The sequence below is a fragment of the Rutidosis leptorrhynchoides genome, chromosome 7 (assembly GCF_046630445.1).
Source record: "Rutidosis leptorrhynchoides isolate AG116_Rl617_1_P2 chromosome 7, CSIRO_AGI_Rlap_v1, whole genome shotgun sequence".
Lineage (NCBI taxonomy): Eukaryota > Viridiplantae > Streptophyta > Magnoliopsida > Asterales > Asteraceae > Rutidosis > Rutidosis leptorrhynchoides.
In genome coordinates, this window is record NC_092339.1 from 320,980,767 (window position 1) to 321,001,501 (window position 20,735).

The 20,735-nt window shown below is 31.1% G+C and overlaps 2 protein-coding genes across 2 annotated transcripts; both read left to right on the forward strand.

The window, feature by feature from the left end:
* The first annotated feature begins 11,969 nt into the window (after positions 1–11,969).
* LOC139860231 (small ribosomal subunit protein uS3y-like) lies at positions 11,970–19,379 on the forward strand. Its single transcript, XM_071848999.1, has 4 exons — positions 11,970–12,027; positions 18,224–18,313; positions 18,404–18,544; positions 19,189–19,379. The coding sequence occupies exons 1-4, from the start codon at positions 11,970–11,972 to the stop codon at positions 19,377–19,379; spliced, it is 480 nt and encodes a 159-aa protein (XP_071705100.1).
* LOC139858243 (small ribosomal subunit protein uS3z-like) lies at positions 19,028–20,447 on the forward strand. The gene is made up of 5 exons (XM_071847107.1): positions 19,028–19,079; positions 19,189–19,360; positions 19,463–19,517; positions 19,892–20,023; positions 20,152–20,447. Exons 3-5 carry the CDS (start codon positions 19,491–19,493, stop codon positions 20,323–20,325), a joined length of 333 nt encoding a protein of 110 aa, XP_071703208.1. The 5' UTR covers positions 19,028–19,079; positions 19,189–19,360; positions 19,463–19,490; the 3' UTR covers positions 20,326–20,447.
* The last annotated feature ends 288 nt before the right edge of the window (positions 20,448–20,735 follow it).

A 20,735-nucleotide genomic window follows, 5' to 3' on the forward strand; every position in this document is an offset into this window, starting at 1 on the left:
TATGTTGGGATAGGTAGAGTCAAAATAGGCTCTCAACCTATAGCGTAAAATTGCATCTGGGTTCCCTGCATTCAATGCTTTAAAGAAAACACGGCGTAACTTATGGTCTCCCCAATGTGATATACCCCATCTATCAAAGGAAAGCCTTTTATTAACTAAGGCATTCCTGGAACATCTTTCAAATGTTCGGCAAACTAATTTCGCCATAAATAATTGTGCCGATGAATTCTAACCGACTCTAGACAAGATTTCATCAATCATATCCCCTGGTAGGTCTTCTAAAATTTTTGGTTGTCTATCCTTAACGTCCATTGTGTGTTTTATACTGTAAAATAGACAAGTATTAGATTTGTAAAAGATAATTAACAAACAATACAAGCAATTTTTACATATAACATAAAAATACAAGCATGCTACAATACATATATTACACAACATGATTACAACTCTTTATTCCGACTCACTCGTTTCTTCCTCCTCGGACTTGATTCGTTTTGCTAACTTCCTAGGGATATATGGTGCTCCTCTAATGTGAGCCGTCGTTTTCACAAATGGTTTAGAAAAACCTAGTGGCTTAGATGTTCCCGGGTTATAGTGAAAGTTTAAGAAATACGGGTGTTTACGGTACACCCCATCAGGGTATTTCATGTTAACGTAGAGTTCATCGGGGTTGGAATTAGGTTTCTCTATTTTGATGTCTTTTCCCTTATTATTTTCTTTTGCTTTTTCAAACTGGGTCGAGGTAATTTTTATAACATCATCAGAATCCTCATCGGGATCCGATTCATCAGAAAATTGGTAATTTTCCCAATATTTTGCTTCCTCGGCGGAAACACCATTGACCATTTTTAACTTTGGTCCATTGGTTGAGGATTTTCTTTTATTTAACCGTTTTTCTGTAGTTATTAATATTTCTTCCTTCGGAACCTCTTCTTCTTCCGGTTCCTCTTCTTCCGGTTCCTCCTCTTCCGGTTCCTCCTCTTTGAAATGGACCCGTCCTAATCCATCTGGACGAATACATTACATTTGGTTACATCGCGAGGTACTTGACATCTATATGATACATTTTACAAACATTGCATTCGTTTTTAAAAGACAAACTTTCATTACATCGAAAGTTGACTGCTTGCATACCATTCATAATAGATCCAACTATAATTGACTTAGTAATAATCTTGATGAACTCGACGACTCGAATGCAACGTCTTTTGAAATATGTCATGAATGACTCCAAGTAATATCTCTAATATGAGCAAATACACAGCGGAAGATTTCTTTCATACCGGAGAATAAACATGCTTTAAAGTGTCAACCAAAAGGTTGGTGAGTTAATTAGTTTATCATCAATATTCATTTCCATCATTTTAATAGACCACAAGATTTTCATTTTTCATAAATAACCTTACACTCGCAAGTATATAAAAATCATTCATATGATGAACACCTGGTAACTAACATTAATGTAATGCATATAGAATATCCCCCGCATACTCGCAAGTATGCCATAAATATTGGCAATCGCAATCACCATTTAAATCGAAGTACTAAAGCATTCCAAATTCCAGAATGGGGTTTGTTAGGCCCATAGATCTATCTTTAGGATTCAGGTCAATTAGGGGCCATTTCCCTAATTCTTAGGTTACCAGACTTGAAGGGGCAATATTTGGTTTAATAATCCAACCATAGAATGTAGTTTCGCGTATTTGTGCCTATTTTGTAAAACATTTATAAAACAGTGCATGTATTCTCAGTCTCAAAAATATATATTGCAAAGCATTTAAAAAGTGAGCAAATGAAACTCACAATACGATATTTTGTAGTAAAAATATGCATACGACGATACTGAACAATGCAGGGTTGGCCTCAGATTCACGAACCTATATCATTTATATATATATATATATATATATATATATATATATATATATATATATATATATATATATATATATATATATATATATATATATATATATATATATATATATATATATATATATATTAACATACATAATTGTAATCGAACAACTTTACATATATATATATATATATATATATATATATATATATATATATATATATATATATATATATATATATATATATATAAATTTATTAGTTAGATCATTTTTATATTAATAACCTATATGTTTCATATATTCATTTTGTATATTTAAAATAAATAAAAATATAAATTTTGTTATGTTATATGTATTAAATATATTTTTGTATATATATATATCGTTTGTTTTGTTAAAATTATAATAATACTAAAATAATATTAGTAATGATAAAAATAATAATAATGATAATAGGGTTAAAATGATACTTTTTAATAAAAATGTTAATTTTAATAATAATGAATACTAATAATAATAACAAACAAAAAAAATAATGATTTTACTAATAATAATAATGATAATAATATTTATATTAATAACTATAATGATAATAATACTACTAATAATAATACTTTATACTTATGATAATAATAATAAAAATAATAATAATAAAAGTAATAATCTTGATAATCCTATTAATACTAATGATAATAATAATAATAATAATCAAAATTTTAATATTTTGTGTTAGTTAAGTAAAAATAATAATAATAATAATAATAATAATAATAATAATAATAATAATAATAATAATAATAATAATAATAATAATAATAATAATAATCGTAATAATAATAATAAAAATAATAATAATGGTAATAGTAATACTACCTCAAAGAAGTAGCCCTTTAAAAAAAAATGCCCAAGTCCGGGTTTGATCCCGCGACCTCCCGCTTACCCGAAAACACCCTTAACCATTCCACTGTTTATGCTTTAATTAAAACATTTAATTTATTATAACCCGTATTTAAAATGCATTATCCTTGTTACCATCATCCTCATACGCCTTCGGTTATTAACACCATGATCATTAACATGATCATAACATCATTATCATCGTACCCTTTATCATTATGATCGATATCATTTTCATCACATCATAATTTCTTACGATATCATTATCATTAACTCGCTATCATCATACAACCATCATCATTCGTGTTCATATTCATCATTATTCTATGAATAACATGTAACACCATCATCATCATCTTAATGTACCCGGTTATCATAATTCGTTCATCATCATTACTAATATCATAATTTACATAAACTTACCATCATCATATTTTTATTAACTCACTACTGTTGTCATCACTATCATTATCATCCTTATTCCCTTCGTTCTTGGTGTCGTAAAAACAAAAAAAGAACTGCAGTTGCAGTCGATTAATGGAGGAACCACACAAGTGGTGATACGGCCCAAGGATATAGAAAATCCTACGGCCCAATTCTATTGAGCAGGCCCAGTTTTTCATAAGCCCAATATGACCAACCCATTTAGTGATTCATTAAATTTAAGATTTAAAATAAAATCGGTTAGCTTCTCTTGTCGTGGTGGTTCCTGACGTCAGAGGAAAAAAAAGAAACAGAAACAACCATACATCATCGAGACATTATCAAGCTTCACATCATCATGATCTCTTGTATCATCGTTGTCGAATTATCATCTCTGTTTGATTATCATCCCGTATATCACTCTTCATCTTCATTATATATATTGTTACCATCTTCAACATAGACTAATCATCATCATCATTCGTTCATCGATACACTAGTCACTGTAACAGAACAGCAGCATCACGATCACAGAAGCAATAATCATGGTGTACTTAGTTGGTTTCGAGTAGTGAAAAAGGAAGAAAACAGCAACATGTTATGTTGATATGGGTTGTGATCAACACAGGAAAGTACAAGTAGCAGCGAGGTGGTTTCAAGGTTGATAATGGCGGTTGTAATGGTGGCGTAAAATAGTAGTGAAGCTGAAACAGGAACGTATACATCGGCTGTAGCGATGGCCAGAAGTGATGTTTGTAGAGTGGTGGTGGCGGACGTCAAGGGTGGTGATAGTGGTGAGATCATCTCCATCTTCTACCTCTCAATATCTTTCAATAAATAACTAGTATACTTAAATATATATAAGAGGATAGACATAGATAGATGGAATCAAAAAAAAAAAAAACTGTATCTTACTTCAATGATTTATAAAAAGTATTAATTAAATATAATATAAAAATAAAATGTGCACATTCTAAAATTATTTAGCCGCCTTCAATTATTTTCCTTCACGGACCGGATTTCGTACTTCGTTGATAATCAGTGGCGAATAAAAGTTCTTAGAAAAATACCAAACTTTTAAATTAATTTCCTTTATTTATTTCAATCATTATGGTATAAAATTCGATCATTAATTTATTAAATAAAAATTACATCAACTGTCCCTCTCAATTCTGGGTAAAATAAAAAAAGTGTTAAAACTTAGCAAATAGTTCCTAAATACATTTTTAATAAGCCTAAAATTTATATAACTCATTTTCGTATCACCATTTATTTTAAAATTATATAAGTTTGAGTTTACTTACTTAATATCAATCGGGACATCAAATGAGTATTACAATCAGTTAATATTTATTTTTAATATCATTTATTTATATATAGATATATTTTAAATAATAATTATTATAATATCCTATTTTTATTTTATTTTGCATAATTAAATTTTAATAGCAATAACATATAATATTTCAAATTATATTTTCAATTACCATTTATATATATATATATACACACATATCTATTTACAATTAATGGTTCGTGAATCGTCGAAACTGGTCGAAGGTAATTGAATTCATGAACATAGTTTCAAAATTTTTGAGACTCAACATTATAGACTTTGCTTATCGTGTCAGAAACATATAAAGATCAAGTTTACATTTGGTCGAAAATTTTCGGGTCGTCACAGTCATGGTTGCAAAAATCGGGAGAACTCGGCGAGAACTTGGAATTTCATTCCTGGCGAGAACTCGTTTTGAAATCGGTCAAAAAATCGGTCAATGACCAAAAATCGGTCAAATCTCCAAAAAATCGGTCAAATCTCGGAAAAATTGGTCAATTCTCAGAAAAATCGGTCAAATCTAAAAAAAATCGGTCAAATCTCGGTAAAATCGGTCAAATCTCGAAAAAAACTCGATAAAATCCCAAAAGTCAACGAAAGTCAACCGCCGATAACTCCCCGAGTTCTCCCCGAGTTCTCCGAGTTCTCGTTTTGGAGACCCTGTCGAGAACTCCCCGAGAATCGATTTCTGCAACCTTGGTCACAGTACCTACCCGTTAAAGAAATTTCGTCCCGAAATTTGATTGGGATGGTCATGGCTGACAATAAGTATGTTTTCATGACACATATGAGATAGAATGTAAGAGTCGTGTAACATGGCACATGATGACGTTATGATCTGTGAATCATCACGTTCCATTTAGAAACTCAGCATGACTTACTGTAATATAATTACGTTGATCAAGTGTCATTATATTATACTAACTCATGCTTCAGTTCCCAACACTATTTCAATAAAAAAAAAATATTCATATTTTAAATTCGAATTTTTCAGAATTTAGAAACTAAAACAGTTTCTTTTATGATGTAACGCAGATAGTGCTAAGAGATAAATTATTTCAGATAAGAATAGTTATGAAAATATCTTCAGAAATATCGAGGATATTTATAATGAAAGATACTTAGAATTTCTAATATCGATGGATGATGATGAAGATTTGTACGTAAAAGTGTAGAGTCAGGAGCAAGGTATTCGTTAATGACTTCAGTAGTTACTGAATCATTTGAATTCTTTGAAGGCAGGTTTAGTCTTTGTGATTTGTCCACAGCCACCTTCATGGTTTGCTCAATCCGTTTTCCAGTTCCAAACAGTCTATTTTTCTGAGCTTTGCCAACATACTATTCTTTTTCATCAAACTTTTGACAGTTACGGTTGTCTATAGTTTCTGCTGCTTCATTCAGCTTTCAAAATTTCAGGGTATTGATTCGTAGACTGGGTGCTGTTCAGAATTTCAGAATTGAAGGTAAAAATTTCCAGAAGTTACACGTTATATATATACATATAATTGTTGAAGTGAAAACGCTTGCCAGATTCGAGATTGATGATTGATGATTCCCGGTTGTTGGTATGGTAATTCTCATTACAAGATGCGAGTGAATACATGATATGGTTTCAATGAATATAATGATTTTTCGGAAAGACAAAGATCTATGAAGTTGCTGATAAGTTTACTGCTAATGCGGTGAGATATAAAAGATTCCCCGGTAACGATGACGAAAGGCAACCTTATATATCAAAGTTATAATAAGGCTTATTCGTATGAAAAGTTGAAGTTTATTTGCTGGAGCTGTGACAAAACTGGCTATCTCGAACAGGAGTTACAAAGTTATTTTCAGTAATAATAATGCTAAAAGAGCTAGCACAGATACGTGTTAAACGTTTACTCAGGTTCCGAGTGTTTTCAGGTGCATAACTATATGTATCAATCTTTCCTTCCGTAGATGAAGTGCGGTTGGTTCATCCTCTTGATTGAGGTGTCTTCAAGAATCATGAAAGGTTTGAATGCGGATTGTAATCGTCAAGATACAAATGAGGTTTAAGATGAAATCAAGTGGCAAACTTGAAGAAATATTTAGTTTCATATGTTATAGTCAATATTTTAATTCATTTTAATTGTCCAATGTTGGTAGTCCACTGTTAGCAGTCCACAGTTAGTAATTCAATAATTCATATTTAATATTCGAATTAATTAATACGTATCGTGACCCATTGTATACATGTCTCAGACTCGATCACAACTCAAAGTATATATATTATTTAAGAATCAACCTCAACCCTGTATAGCTAACTCAAGGATTACTGCATATAGAGTGTCTATGGTTATTCCAAATAATATATATAGATGCGTCGATATGATATGTCAAAACCTTGTATACGTGTCCCGATATTTAAAGTGCGTAAAATAAATAACAGAAATTAAATGACGATAAATAAAATTACGAGAATTTAAATTGCGATAAATAAATTGCGATAATTAAATTGCGATAAATAAATTGAGATAAATAAAATGTAATGCGAAATTAATCAGTTAGCTAGGAACAGTTAGCGTGGATTCTTAACAAAATTCTCATAGTTAATTTGTTTGTTTCTAACAATTTTTATTTTGTCCAATGTTTTCTTCATTATGACACTTGTTGGATTCTGATAAGTCAAAATCCAAATATGAAATTGAATGAAAATGGTTATTCTGTGGTGAACGGATTCGTATATCTGTGGATGCAAGTAGAATAGTAAATGACTGTTGAATCAGATTAGAAGAATGTACAGTGTAACTTATTAATGTGAAATCTAAATATTCCTCGTGGTATTACCTACCCGTTAAAATATTTTTACCATTAACAGTTTGTACAAAATAATTTTTAATTACAATCTTTATGAAAACATATATACATATATATTTTCTTCAGATGTAATCATGGATTTAATGAGTCAATTATGATATTAAACTCATTTGATATACCGTTAGAACAAAAATATATAATCTCTAAAATATTAGAGATTACATAATCGCCATGTCGAACAAAGATAAATGATGTAGAACGTCATGTAGAACGATAATTATACTTGAGATACAGAATGAGATGTTGAGGCATGTGATGTTGAAACTTGGGTTGTTGGTGGTACTGTTGATGCTGGTGATGTTGCTGAAACTGGTAAATTTTGCACCATATTCTCCAAAAATCATTACTCAAGCGCGAAGCTCGTTGATTTCTTCAATTACTCCGGGATGATTGTCGGTAAGAACGAGCGAATGAATAAGGTTTAGAATCTGAGATAGTATGTAATCATGACGAGATATTCGGGAAATGAGGGTGAAAATGGTATTTCGGACTGGTTCACCGGTAAGTGCTTCAGGTTCTTCGCCAAGAGGTGAATTTGGTTGATGGAAAGGATCACCTTCTTTTTTCTCTCCAATGATTAAGTAGGCTACGAACCCATCAGATGAATTGGGGATGGATGATTGGTTGATTCATTCTAGTGACACTGCTTTCAGAGCATAGGTGAAACTCCATATCGGAATAGCTGTCGGAATCCGAGAAATTCGAACTGGTTGAGGGATTCATCTCGTACGATCAAATGAAGGATTTTTGATAAGAAATAGATTATAGGATGTAGATTAGTACCCTGCAATACATAATTTACATATGCATATATAATACTAAAATCCCATAAGTTACGGAGGAATCTACGGTAGCTGTCAGGCAAAGGTAATAATAACAGATACACTAAGATATGAATTTATCTATACACTGTCTATGCAATAGAGGCAGTCAGATGTGTCTAGACTCTAAGGATGATAAGCAAATAATTTTCGACACTAAATGATAAGCAAAACTTTTAACATGCAGACACGGTCGAAGTCCAGACTCACTAATGCATCTAAGCAACTATCAGTTAGACACACTAATGCAAGACCTGGTTCGCTAAGACCACCGCTCTGATACCAACTGAAATGGACCCGTCCTAATCCATCTGGACGAATACATTACATTTGGTTACATCGCGAGGTACTTGACCTCTATATGATACATTTTACAAATATTGCATTCGTTTTTAAAAGACAAACTTTCATTACATCGAAAGTTGACGGCATGCATACCATTTCATAATATATCCAACTATAATTGACTTAGTAATAATCTTAATGAACTCGACGACTCGAATGCAACGTCTTTTGAAATATGTCATGAATAACTCCAAGTAATATCTCTAATATGAGCAAATGCATAGCGGAAGATTTCTTTCATACCTGAGAATAAACATGCTTTAAAGTGTCAACCAAAAGGTTGGTGAGTTAATTAGTTTATCATCAATATTCATTTCCATCATTTTAATAGACCACAAGATTTTTATTTTTCATAAATAACCTTACACTCGCAAGTGTATAAAAATCATTCATATGATGAACACCTGGTAACCGACATTAACGCAATGCATATAGAATATCCCCCGTATACTCGCAAGTATGCCATAAATATTGGCAATCGCAATCACCATTTAAATCGAAGTACTAAAGCATTCCAAATTCCAGAATGGGGTTTATTAGGTCAATAGATCTATCTTTAGGATTCGCGTCAATTAGGGGCCATTTCCTTAATTCTTAGGTTACCAGACTTGAAGGGGCAATTGTAACACCCCAGCTTAAGCGTGAGTATTACCTTATAATCCCATAATCACTCATGTATGTGGGCGATGTGGGATTTGCCTAGGGTGTTACATTCACCCCCCCCTAGGGACTCATCGTCCTCGATGAGGTTTGCCCCACCACCCCCAACGGCACATTAGTGGCTCTGATACCATTATGTAACACCCCAGCTTAACATGAGCAAAATATTGTCCGCTTTGCCCGTAGGCGCACGGCTTTTTCTTGGCGACCACACACGAGAAGCACTTTCCCAGGAGGTCACCCATCCTGGTAGTGCTCTCGCCCGAGCACGCTTAACCATAACGTACTCGCACTTCTACTCAGACTGTGATCCCAAAACGCGTTGTGTCATTTAAGCGTGAGTATTACCTTATAATCCCATAATCACTCATGTATGTGGGCGATGTGGGATTTGCGTAGGGTGTTACAACAATATTCGGTTTAATAATCCAACCATAGAATGTAGTTTCGCGTACTTGTGCCTATATTGTAAAACATTTATAAAACAGCGCATGTATTCTCAGTCCCAAAAATATATATTGCAAAGCATTTAAAAAGGGAGCAAATGAAACTCACAATACAATATTTTGTAGTAAAAATATGCATACGATGATACTGAACAATGCAAGGTTGGCCTCAGATTCACGAACCTATATCATTTATATATATATTAACATACATAATTGTAATTGAACAACTTTATATATATATATATATATATATATATATATATATATATATATATATATATATATATATATATATATATATATTAGTTATATTATTTTTATATTAATAACCTATATGTTTCATATATTCATTTTGTATATTTAAAATAAATAAAAATATAAATTTTTTTATGTTATATGTATTAAATATATTTTTGTATATATATCGTTTGTTTTGTTAAAATTATAATAATATTAAAATAATATTAGTAATGATAAAAATAATAATAATGATAATATGGTTAAAGTGATAATTTTAATATAAATGGTAAAATGTTAACTTTAATAAAAATGATACTTTTTAATAAAAATGTTAATTTTAATAATAATGAATACTAATAATAATAACAAACAAAAAAAATAAATAATAATTTTACTAATAATAATAATGATACTAATATTTATATTAATAACTATAATGATAATAATACTACTAATAATAATACTTTATACTTATGATAATAATAATAATAATAATAATAATAATAATAATAATAATAATAATAATAATAATAATAATAATAATAATAATAATAAAAGTAATAATCTTGATAATCCTATTAATACTAATGATAATAATAATAATAATAATCAAAATTTTAATATTTTGTGTTAGTTAAATAATAATAATAATAATAATAATAATAATAATAATAATAATAATAATAATAATAATAATAATAATAATAATAATAATAGTAATAGTAATAGTAATAATAGTAATAGTAATAGTAATAGTAATAGTAATAGTAATAGTAATAGTAATAGTAATAGTAATAGTAATAGTAATAGTAATAGTAATAGTAATAGTAATAGTAATAATAATAATAATAATAATAATAATAATAATAATAATAATAATAATAATAATAATAATAATAATACTACCTCAAAGAAGTAGCCCTTTAAAAAAAATGCCCAAGTCCGGATTTGAACCCGCGACCTCCCGCTAACCCGAAAACACCCTTAACCATTCCACTGTCTATGCTTTCTGTTTTAATTACAACATTTAATTTGTTATAACCCGTATTTATAATGCATTGTCCTTGTTACCATCATCCTCATACGCCTTCGGTTATTAACACCATGATCATTAACATGATCATAACATCATCATCATCGTACCCTTTATCATTATGATCGATATCATTATCATCACATCACAATTTCTTATGATATCATTATCATTAACTCGCTATCATCATACAACCATCATCATTCGTGTTCATATTCATCATCATTCTATGAATAACATGTAACACCGTCATCATCATCTTAATGTACCCGGTTATCATAATTCGTTCATCATCATTACTAATATCATAATTTACATAAACTTATCATCATCATATTTTTATTAACTCACTACCGTTGTCATCACTATCATCATCATCATCCTTATTCCCTTCGTTCTTGGTATCGTAAAAACCAAAAAAGAACTGCAGTTGCAGTCGATTAATGGAGGAACCACACAAGTGGTGATACGGCCCAAGGATATAGAAAATCCTACGGCCCAATTCTATTTAGCAGGCCCAGTTTTTCATAAGCCCAATATGACCAACCCATTTAGTGATTCATTAAATTTAAGATTTAAAATAAAATCGGTTAGCTTCTCTTGTCGTGGTGGTTCCTGACGTCAGAGGAAAAAAAAGAAACAGAAACAACCATACATCATCGAGACATTATCAAGCTTCACATCATCATGATCTCTTGTATCATCATTGTCGAATTATCATCTCTGTTTGATCATCATCCCGTATATCACTCTTCATCTTCATTATATATATTGTTACCATCTTAAACATAGACTAATCATCATCATCATTCGTTCATCGATATACTAGTCACTGTAACAGAACAGCAGCATCACGATCACAGAAGCAATAATCATGGTGTACTTAGTTGGTTTCGAGTAGTGAAAAAGGAAGAAAACAGCAACATGTTATGTTGATATGGGTTGTGATCAACACAGGAAAGTACAAGTAGCAGCGAGGTGGTTTCAAGGTTGATAATGGCGGTTGTAATGGTGGTGTAAAATAGTAGTGAAGCTGAAACAGGAACGTATACATCAGCTGTAGCAATGGCCAGAAGTGATGTTTGTGGAGTGGTGGTGGCGGACGTCAAGGGTGGTGATAGTGGTGAGATAATCTCCATCTTCTACCTCTCAATATCTTTCAATAAATAACTAGTATACTTAAATATATATAAGAGGATAGACATAGATAGATGGAATCAAAAAAAAAAAAAAAACTGTATCTTACTTCAATGATTTATAAAAAGTATTAATTAAATATAATATAAAAATAAAACGTGCACATTCTAAAATTATTTAGCCGCCTTCAATTATTTTCCTTCACGGACCGGATTTCGTACTTCGTTGATAATCAGTGGCGAATAAAAGTTCTCAGAAAAATACCAAACTTTTAAATTAATTTCCTTTATTTATTTCAGTCATTATGGTATAAAATTCTATCATTAATTTATTAAATAAAAATTACATCAACTGTCCCTCTCAATTCTGGGTAAAATATAAAAAGTGTTAAAACTTAACAAATAGTTCCTAAATACATTTTTAATAAGCCTAAAATTTATAGAACTCATTTTCGTATCACCGTTTATTTTAAAATTATATAAGTTTGAGTTTACTTACTTAATATCGATCGGGACATCAAATGAGTATTACAATCAGTTAATATTTATTTTTAATATCATTTGTTTATATATATAGATATATATTTTAAATAATAATTATTATAATATCCTATTTTTATTTTATTTTACATAATTAAATTTTAATAGCAATAACATATAATATTTCAAATTATATTTTCAATTACCATTTATATATATATACACACATATCTATTTACAATTAATGGTTCGTGAATCGTCGAAACTAGTCGAAGGTAATTGAATTCATGAACATAGTTTCAAAATTTTCGAGACTCAACATTATAGACTTTGCTTATCATGTCAGAAACATATAAAGATCAATTTTAAATTTGGTAGAAAATTTCCGAGTCGTCACACTCTTCCGATTCCTCCTCTTCCGGTTCTTTCTCGGGAATTTGTGAATCTTCCCAAAATATATTCGACTCTTCATTATTATTAGGTGAGTCGATGGGATTTATACTAGAGGTAGACATCTATCACACAATATCAAATACATTAAGAGATTAATATATCACATAATATTTACATGTTAATAATATATAGTTTCCAACAAAAAGTGTTAAGCAATCGTTTTTTTTTTTTAAGAAAACACGGTCGAAGTCCAGACTCACTAATGCATCCTAACAAACTCAGTAAGACACACTAATGCAATTTTCTGGTTCTCTAAGACCAACGCTCGGATACCAACTGAAATGTCCCGTTCATATTGATTATAAATGTTTCATATTAATTGATTTCTTTGCGAGGTTTTTGACCTCTATATGAGACGTTTTTCAAAGACTGCATTCGATATCTAAAACAAACCCTAACCTTTAAAATATTACGACGATTATCAAATAATGATAATCTAAAATATAGTGTTTTCACACGACCATTACATAATGGTTTACAATCATATTACGCAACAATATATGTCTTCGAATGCAGTTTTAAAACAATATAATACAAGCATGCTGACTCCAACTCTTGTCCATAAATTAGCATGCAACAGCGGAAGCTCTTAATAATCACCTGAGAATAAACATGCTTTAAACGTCAACAAAAATGTTGGTGAGTTATAGGTTTAACCTATATATCAAATTGTAATAATAGACCACAAGATTTCATCTTTCAATAACATGCAATCTGCATAAAAATCATTCATATGGTTGAACACCTGGTAACCGACATTAACAAAATGCATCTAGAATATCCCCACATATAAATATCGAAGTACTAAATCAGTTCAAATTCTCTGACTGAGGCGTGTCAAAGCCCATAGATCTATCTTTAGGATTCGCGTCAATTGGTGCCAATTATAATTATAATAAACACCAATTCTTAGGCTACCAAGTTCAACAAGGGCGATATCCGGTATAACGATTCAACATAGAATGTAGTTTCAATACTTGTGTCTATTTTGTAAATCATTTTCAAAACTGCATGTATTCTCATCCCAAAAATATTAGATAGTAAAAATGGGACTATAACTCACTTTCACAGATTTTTCCTTCGCCGGGAAAATAAGACTTGGCCACGGGTCGATTCACGAACCTATAACGTATATATACATATATATATCAAAGTATGATCGAAATATATTCACAACATTTTTTATTACGTTTTAACGATTTAAGTTTGTTAAGTTAGCAGTCCAATGTTAGTAATCTATAACTAGTTATCCACAGTTAGATGTACAGAAATAAATCAATATAAATTATCTCGAATCAATCCACGACCCAGTGTATACAAGTCTCAGGCTAGATCACAACTCAAAGTATATATATTATTTTGGAATCAACCTCAACCATGTATAGCTAACTCAAGTATTACTGCATATAGAGTGTCTATGGTTGTTCCCAAATAATATATATAGATGGGTCGATATGATATGTTAAAACATTGTATACGTGTCTATGGTATCCCAAGATTACATAATATATGTTAGAATACATGTATAATACAATATAAGTTAGTTAAGTTATGATTTGTATAGATTTGTTACAAATTTCACGTAGCTACAACAAGCAAAATTATTCAATCGTATTTTACCCATAACTTCTTCGTTTTAAATCCGTTTTGAGTGATTCAAGTTGCTATGTTTCATAATGAACTGAAATTTATGAAACTAAACAGAAAAAGTATAAGTTTATAGTTGAAAATACAGGTTACAAGTCAATATTGTAAGAGGTAGTCATTTCAGTCGAAAGAACGACGTCTTGATGACCATTTTGAAAAACATATTTTCACTTTGAGTTTAACCATGATTTTTGGATATAGTTTCATGTTAATAATAAAAATTATTTTCCCAGAAGAACAACTTTTAAATCAAAGTTTATCATAGTTTTTAATTATCAAACCCAAAACAGCCCGCAGTTTTACTATGACGGCGTATGTCCGGTTTTACGGTGTTCATCGTGTTTCCAGGTTTTAAATCATTAAGTTAGCATATCATATAGATATAGAACATGTGTTTAGTTGATTTTAAAATTCAAGTTAGAAGGATTAACTTTATTTGCGAACAAGTTTAGAATTAACTAAACTATGTTCTAGTGATTACAAGTTTAAATCATCGAATAAGATAGTTATGTATATATGAATCGAATGATGTTACGAACATCATTACTACCTCAAGTTTAGTAGGTAAACCTACTGGAAGTGATAAGAAATGATCTAGCTTCAAAGGATCTTGGATGGCTTGAAAGTTCTTGAAGTAGAATCACGACACGAAAACAAGTCCAAGTAAGATTTTTACTCGAATTAAGATAGTTTATAGTTATAGAAATTGAATCAAAGTTTAAATATGATTATTACCTTAAATAAGAAAGATAACCTACTGTAAATAACAAAGATTTCTTGATCTTAGATGATTACTTGGAATGGGTTTGAAAGCTTGGAAGTAGACTTGCAAACTTGAAAGTATTCTTGATTTTATGAAACTAGAACTTATAGAATTTATGAAGAACACTTAGAACTTGAAGATAGAACTTGAGAGAGATTAATTAGATGAAGAAAATTGAAGAATGAAAGTGTTTGTATGTGTTTTTGGTCGTTGGTATATGGATTAGATATAAAGGATGTGTAAGTTTGTTTTCTTGTAAAAAATTCATGAATGATTTATAATACTTTTGTAATTTTGTGAGATATTTCATGCTAGTTGCCAAATAATGGTTCTCACATGTTTGATGACTCATTAAGGGCTGCTAAGAGCTGATCATTGAATGTATATACCAATATTATATACAATTAGATGCTTGGTATTGTACGAGTACGAGTACCGAACGAATACGAGTAGAATTCTTGATGAAAATGTATGAGAATGCAATTGTAACCAATTTTGTTAAGTACAAGTATTTTGATATGGGTCTTGAAGTCTTTCAAAAGTATATTAATACATCTTAATACACTACATATATATACATTTTAACTGAGTTGTTAAGTCATCGTTAGTCGTTACATGTAAGTGTTGTTTTGAAACCTTTAAGTTAACGATCTCATTTAAGGTTGTTAACCCATTGTTTATTATATATAATAAGATGTTAAATTATTATATTATCATGATATTATGGTTTATGAATATATTTTAATATGATATATATACATTAAAATGTCGTTACAACGATAATCGTTACATATATGCCTCGTTTCGAAATTCTTAAGTTAGTAGTCTTGTTTTACATATGTAGTTCATTGTTAACATACTTAATGATATATATAATTATCATTTTATCATGTTAAATATAGTGTAACAATATCTTAATATGATACATATGTATTTAGTAAGACGTTGTTATAACGATAATCGTTACATATATCGTTTCGAGTTTCTTAACTTAGTAGTCTCATTTTTATGTATATAACTCATTGTTAATATACCTAATGAGATACTTACTTATCATAATATCATGTTAACTATATATATATATATATAGTTTTTACAAGTTTTAACGTTCGTGAATCGCCGGTCAATTTGGGTGGTCAATTGTCTACATGAAACCTATTTCAATTAATCAAGTCTTAACAAGTTTGATTGCTTAACATGTTGGAAACATTCAATCATGCAAATATAGTTTTCATTTAATATATATAATCATGGAAAAGTTCGGGTCACTACAGTCTATCCCAGAGTATATAATCAAGCATGTACTTCTAAATAATTTTTCTTGTTGTTCAGTCAACATTTTCTTGACCTGAGGTATCACGGTCAACATATTCTTCATGGTCAATTTACCTTCCACATAGCCCTGTAAAAGTCAGAAGAACATCAGAAGAAAATCACATAGACGCAAGACGCAAGACGCAAGACAAAGCTTGCGTGCCAATAACGACGGACGTAAGGACGCAAGGTTGACCTTGCGTAACCTAGGTTCGAGACGCAAGGACGCAAAAAAAACCATGCGTGCACATGCAAGGTTAACCTTATGTCATACGCAAAGACGCAAATATAACCTTGCATACATTATGAGGCATACGCAAAGACGCAAGGATAACCTTGCGTCTATATATCAACAGACTTTTACAACTTAAATCTAGCAAAAAGTCCTGGGTATCGTACGCAATCTCAATAATATACAAACAAAAATACAAAATACAAACACATTTCGTTGACACATTTTAGCGAATAGTTGGCGTGCAAAAACTTTGTTTTAGCACATAGATCTAAGAAATCTAACGTAGATCGAATAATATAACATAGATCTAAGAAATCTAACCTGTTCTTGAGACATAGTGAACGATGATGGTGATTCGATGATGATGGTGGCGTAGAAGCTCACTTGTACTCGGGAAGATCGAAGTTGGAAGGATGAAGATGATCTAGTAAGGATGAAGATGTTAGGAGGATGATGTGAGGATGATGATGAAGATTTTGCGAGTGATTTGCGAGTGTTTGTGAGAATGTAAGGAAGCTTGATGACGATCTTGCGAGTGACGAGCGAAAGGGCACCAGAGAGCAGCTTGTGTATGCGTGTGGTTGTGAGGTGAACAGTGAACGCAAAGTGATCATTTAACTAGTTCTTTTAAGGAAACACGCAAGGTCGCAAGGTCGCAAAGACGCAAGGTCGCAAGGACGCAAATCATCTTGCGCCTTGCGAGGGCAAATTGTCAACTTTTTTTTAAGGGCTGTCAGTCAACATGCTTAAAAAAAATGGGCATTTTGGTGATAATCCCTGAAATCATAAATTATTCCATGTCCACCTTCTAAGGAAAAGAAAACGAGCTGGAAACAGGCCCGGCCCAACCCAATTTATTTGGGCTTCAAGACTGGTCCTATGAATACCCTATTATTACATCTTTATATTATACATCTGTTTATGTATCGCAATGCAATTTCTTCGTGAAACGCAGCACGGCTGAACAGCGATTGTGGTCAGTAAACTCCTATAACAATATATTTCATTGTTACGTTACGATTTAGGGTTTTTTTTTAGTGCCTCTTTCTAATAACTAATTGCTGTAACTTATTAATTTTGGTTTATACTGATTATTTGAATATAATTCTATACTATTTATTCATCACTTGTGTATTATGTTATGTATATACATTCATGATCAGTATATAGACGTATTTATGATCACGATTTTTTAATTGGAATAAGAAATAGTAGTTAAATATTAAAATAAGTTGCATATGTTATTGTTATTCTTAATGTTATTATTATTATTATTATATTACACAAACAGATATACAGTATATAGCATCTGTTGCTGGTGGTTTGTATAGACTATACGCGATTGTTGAAAATGGCGACTCAATTGAGCAAGAAACGAAAGGTTAATTGTCATTAATTACTGTTAATAATGAATGCTACATGTACGTAACGTAAATGTTAATGTGATTTGTTATGATGAATCAGTTTGTAGCTGATGGAGTGTTCTCTGCTGAATTGAATGAGTTTCTTACTAGAGAGCTTGCGGAGGATGGTTACTCCGGTGTTGAAGTTAGGGTTACGCCTGTACGTACTGAGATCATCGTCAGGGCCACCCGCACCCAAAATGTTCTAGGTATTCAATTCGTTATGGTAAATTTGATTTAGTAAGATTTTTGTGCACATAGTTAAGGTTGCAAAATTGCTACTCGGCAACTCGGGAACTATTCGCATTTTGACCAAGTTTGACTTTGACCAAGTTTTGACTGATTTTGATTGATTTTATTAGTTTGACCAACTTTTGACTGTTTTCCAATTAGTCCCGAGTTTTGGACGAGTTTGACCAAGTTTGGCTGTGTTCAGTGGCGTAACTTGAACTTGAACCTGAATATAGATGGGGCAAGTGTAAAAATTTAATAAATTTTTATTGTCAGCAGGGGTAAACACTAAACAAACCTTATTTTTTGGTTTAAAAAAAAAATTTATTGTAATAAGTTTCCAGTTAATTGATGGGGTTAAAATGAAATGAACATTAGTTTATGCTTATATTGAGCTTTTTATTGTGTGAATTCTGTTTTGTGTGTGTGTGCGCGCGCGCGTGCGCTTAAGCAGAATATTTCGTGCATCAAGATGATGAATTCAACTGTTAACTTGATATATATGAAGTTTCAGTATGTTTGTTTTGTTGATCTGTTTTTACTGATTGTTTTCTTGGATTAAATGGTCATCAAATATTTTAATATTATGGTTATATGCTTATTGAACCTGATTTATTACCAGGTGAGAAGGGGAGAAGAATAAGGGAACTGACGTCTCTTGTTCAGAAGCGTTTTAAGTTCCCTGAAAACAGTGTTGAGCTTTACGCTGAACGTGTTAACAACAGAGGGCTTTGTGCTATTGCCCAAGCTGAGTCTTTGCGTTACAAGCTTCTTGGAGGGCTTGCTGTTCGCAGGTTTGTACTCATAAAGTAGTTTTTACTATTTGTTAAAGTGAACAAATTCAATTTCAATTTGATGTGATTTAGTGAACTTTAATCTTATTTAACTGTTTTTAGGGCTTGTTATGGTGTTCTAAGATTTGTCATGGAGAACGGTGCCAAAGGGTGTGAGGTATATGTGAATATATGTTCATTTTTTAATTCTTATGATTATGATAATTGTTGTAAAACTTCCCGATTACTCCTTTTAAGAATAGACCAATCTGATTTTCCAAAATTTGATTTATTAATCGGGCAATGTCGGTTAACAGGTCAAAATCAAATTTGTCGGTTAAAGTCAAAACGGGTCAACATTTAAATATGAATTTAAACTAAAATTTTAAAGATTTTGAACAACTGAACGATTATGTTTATGTTTCTTGACAATTCTGTTAAAGTTTACTGTTTTACACATATTTTTTTGAACTTTATTATATAAATGTATAAAAAGCCCAATCTGATTAATCCCAGAGTTGACGATTACTTAACACAAGGGGTTGTTTTCAGGTGATTGTCAGTGGAAAGCTTAGGGCTCAGCGTGCAAAGTCAATGAAATTCAAAGATGGCTACATGGTCTCATCTGGTCAACTCGTGAAGGAGTACATTGACTCTGCCGTAAGACACGTTCTTCTAAGACAGGTAACACCATTGTTTGCATACACATCATTTACTTCTAGTTTTCTTATTGTTTATATATGCAAATAGTCAATTTGATACTAGTTACATTAAAATATTCAATTTTTTAATATTTGTTTGTCTCTGTTTAGGGTGTTCTTGGTATCAAAGTGAAGATCATGCTCGATTGGGATCCTACTGGAAAACTTGGCCCGAAAACGCCGTTGCCTGATAATGTGGTGATCCATATGCCTAAGGATGATGTTATTGCTTTACCGCCTAAAGAGGTGGAAGAATATACACCGCCAATGCCAATTACTGTTTAAACCGTTGTCAGTGGAATAGAGTTGCTATATGTTTTGAGCAGATTCTTTATCTGAAACTTTTGGCCAGATTAGTTATCTTTTTCGTCTACCTTGCTAACTTATGTTCTTTTAAGACATGTTTTGTCGCCTACTTAGGTTTTTTAAGACATGTTTCGTCACCATTCCAAGTGTTTATCTATTGAAATTTTGTTCTGCTCCATTAATGAATTTTTTATTTTATTTCTGTTTCTATTGTTATCGATGCACTGTTGTAAAACTCGGCCGATGCGTCAGTTTACGAACTAACCTTTCCGTTTCGCTCAATAACGCCTGAAAAATCGGTCAACCCTAAAAAGTTGGTCAACCTTAAAAAGTCGGGTTTGAGCCAGTCAAAGTTAGTCAAAATTTACTCCGATATTTTTTAAGTTGGA

What these genes read in the sequence shown, in the direction of transcription:
- LOC139858243 (XM_071847107.1), top strand. Translation starts at nt 19,491, where the DNA reads ATGGAGAACGGTGCCAAAGGGTGTGAG. An exon ending in ACGGTGCCAAAGGGTGTGAG is followed by an intron (nt 19,518 to 19,891) that starts GTATATGTGAAT and finishes GGTTGTTTTCAG; the next exon opens with GTGATTGTCAGTGGAAAGCT. An exon ending in GACACGTTCTTCTAAGACAG is followed by an intron (nt 20,024 to 20,151) that starts GTAACACCATTG and finishes GTCTCTGTTTAG; the next exon opens with GGTGTTCTTGGTATCAAAGT.
- LOC139860231 (XM_071848999.1), top strand. Translation starts at nt 11,970, where the DNA reads ATGGCCAGAAGTGATGTTTGTGGAGTGGTGGTGGCGGACGTCAAGGGT. An exon ending in AATTGAGCAAGAAACGAAAG is followed by an intron (nt 18,314 to 18,403) that starts GTTAATTGTCAT and finishes ATCAGTTTGTAG; the next exon opens with CTGATGGAGTGTTCTCTGCT. An exon ending in CCGCACCCAAAATGTTCTAG is followed by an intron (nt 18,545 to 19,188) that starts GTATTCAATTCG and finishes ATTTATTACCAG; the next exon opens with GTGAGAAGGGGAGAAGAATA.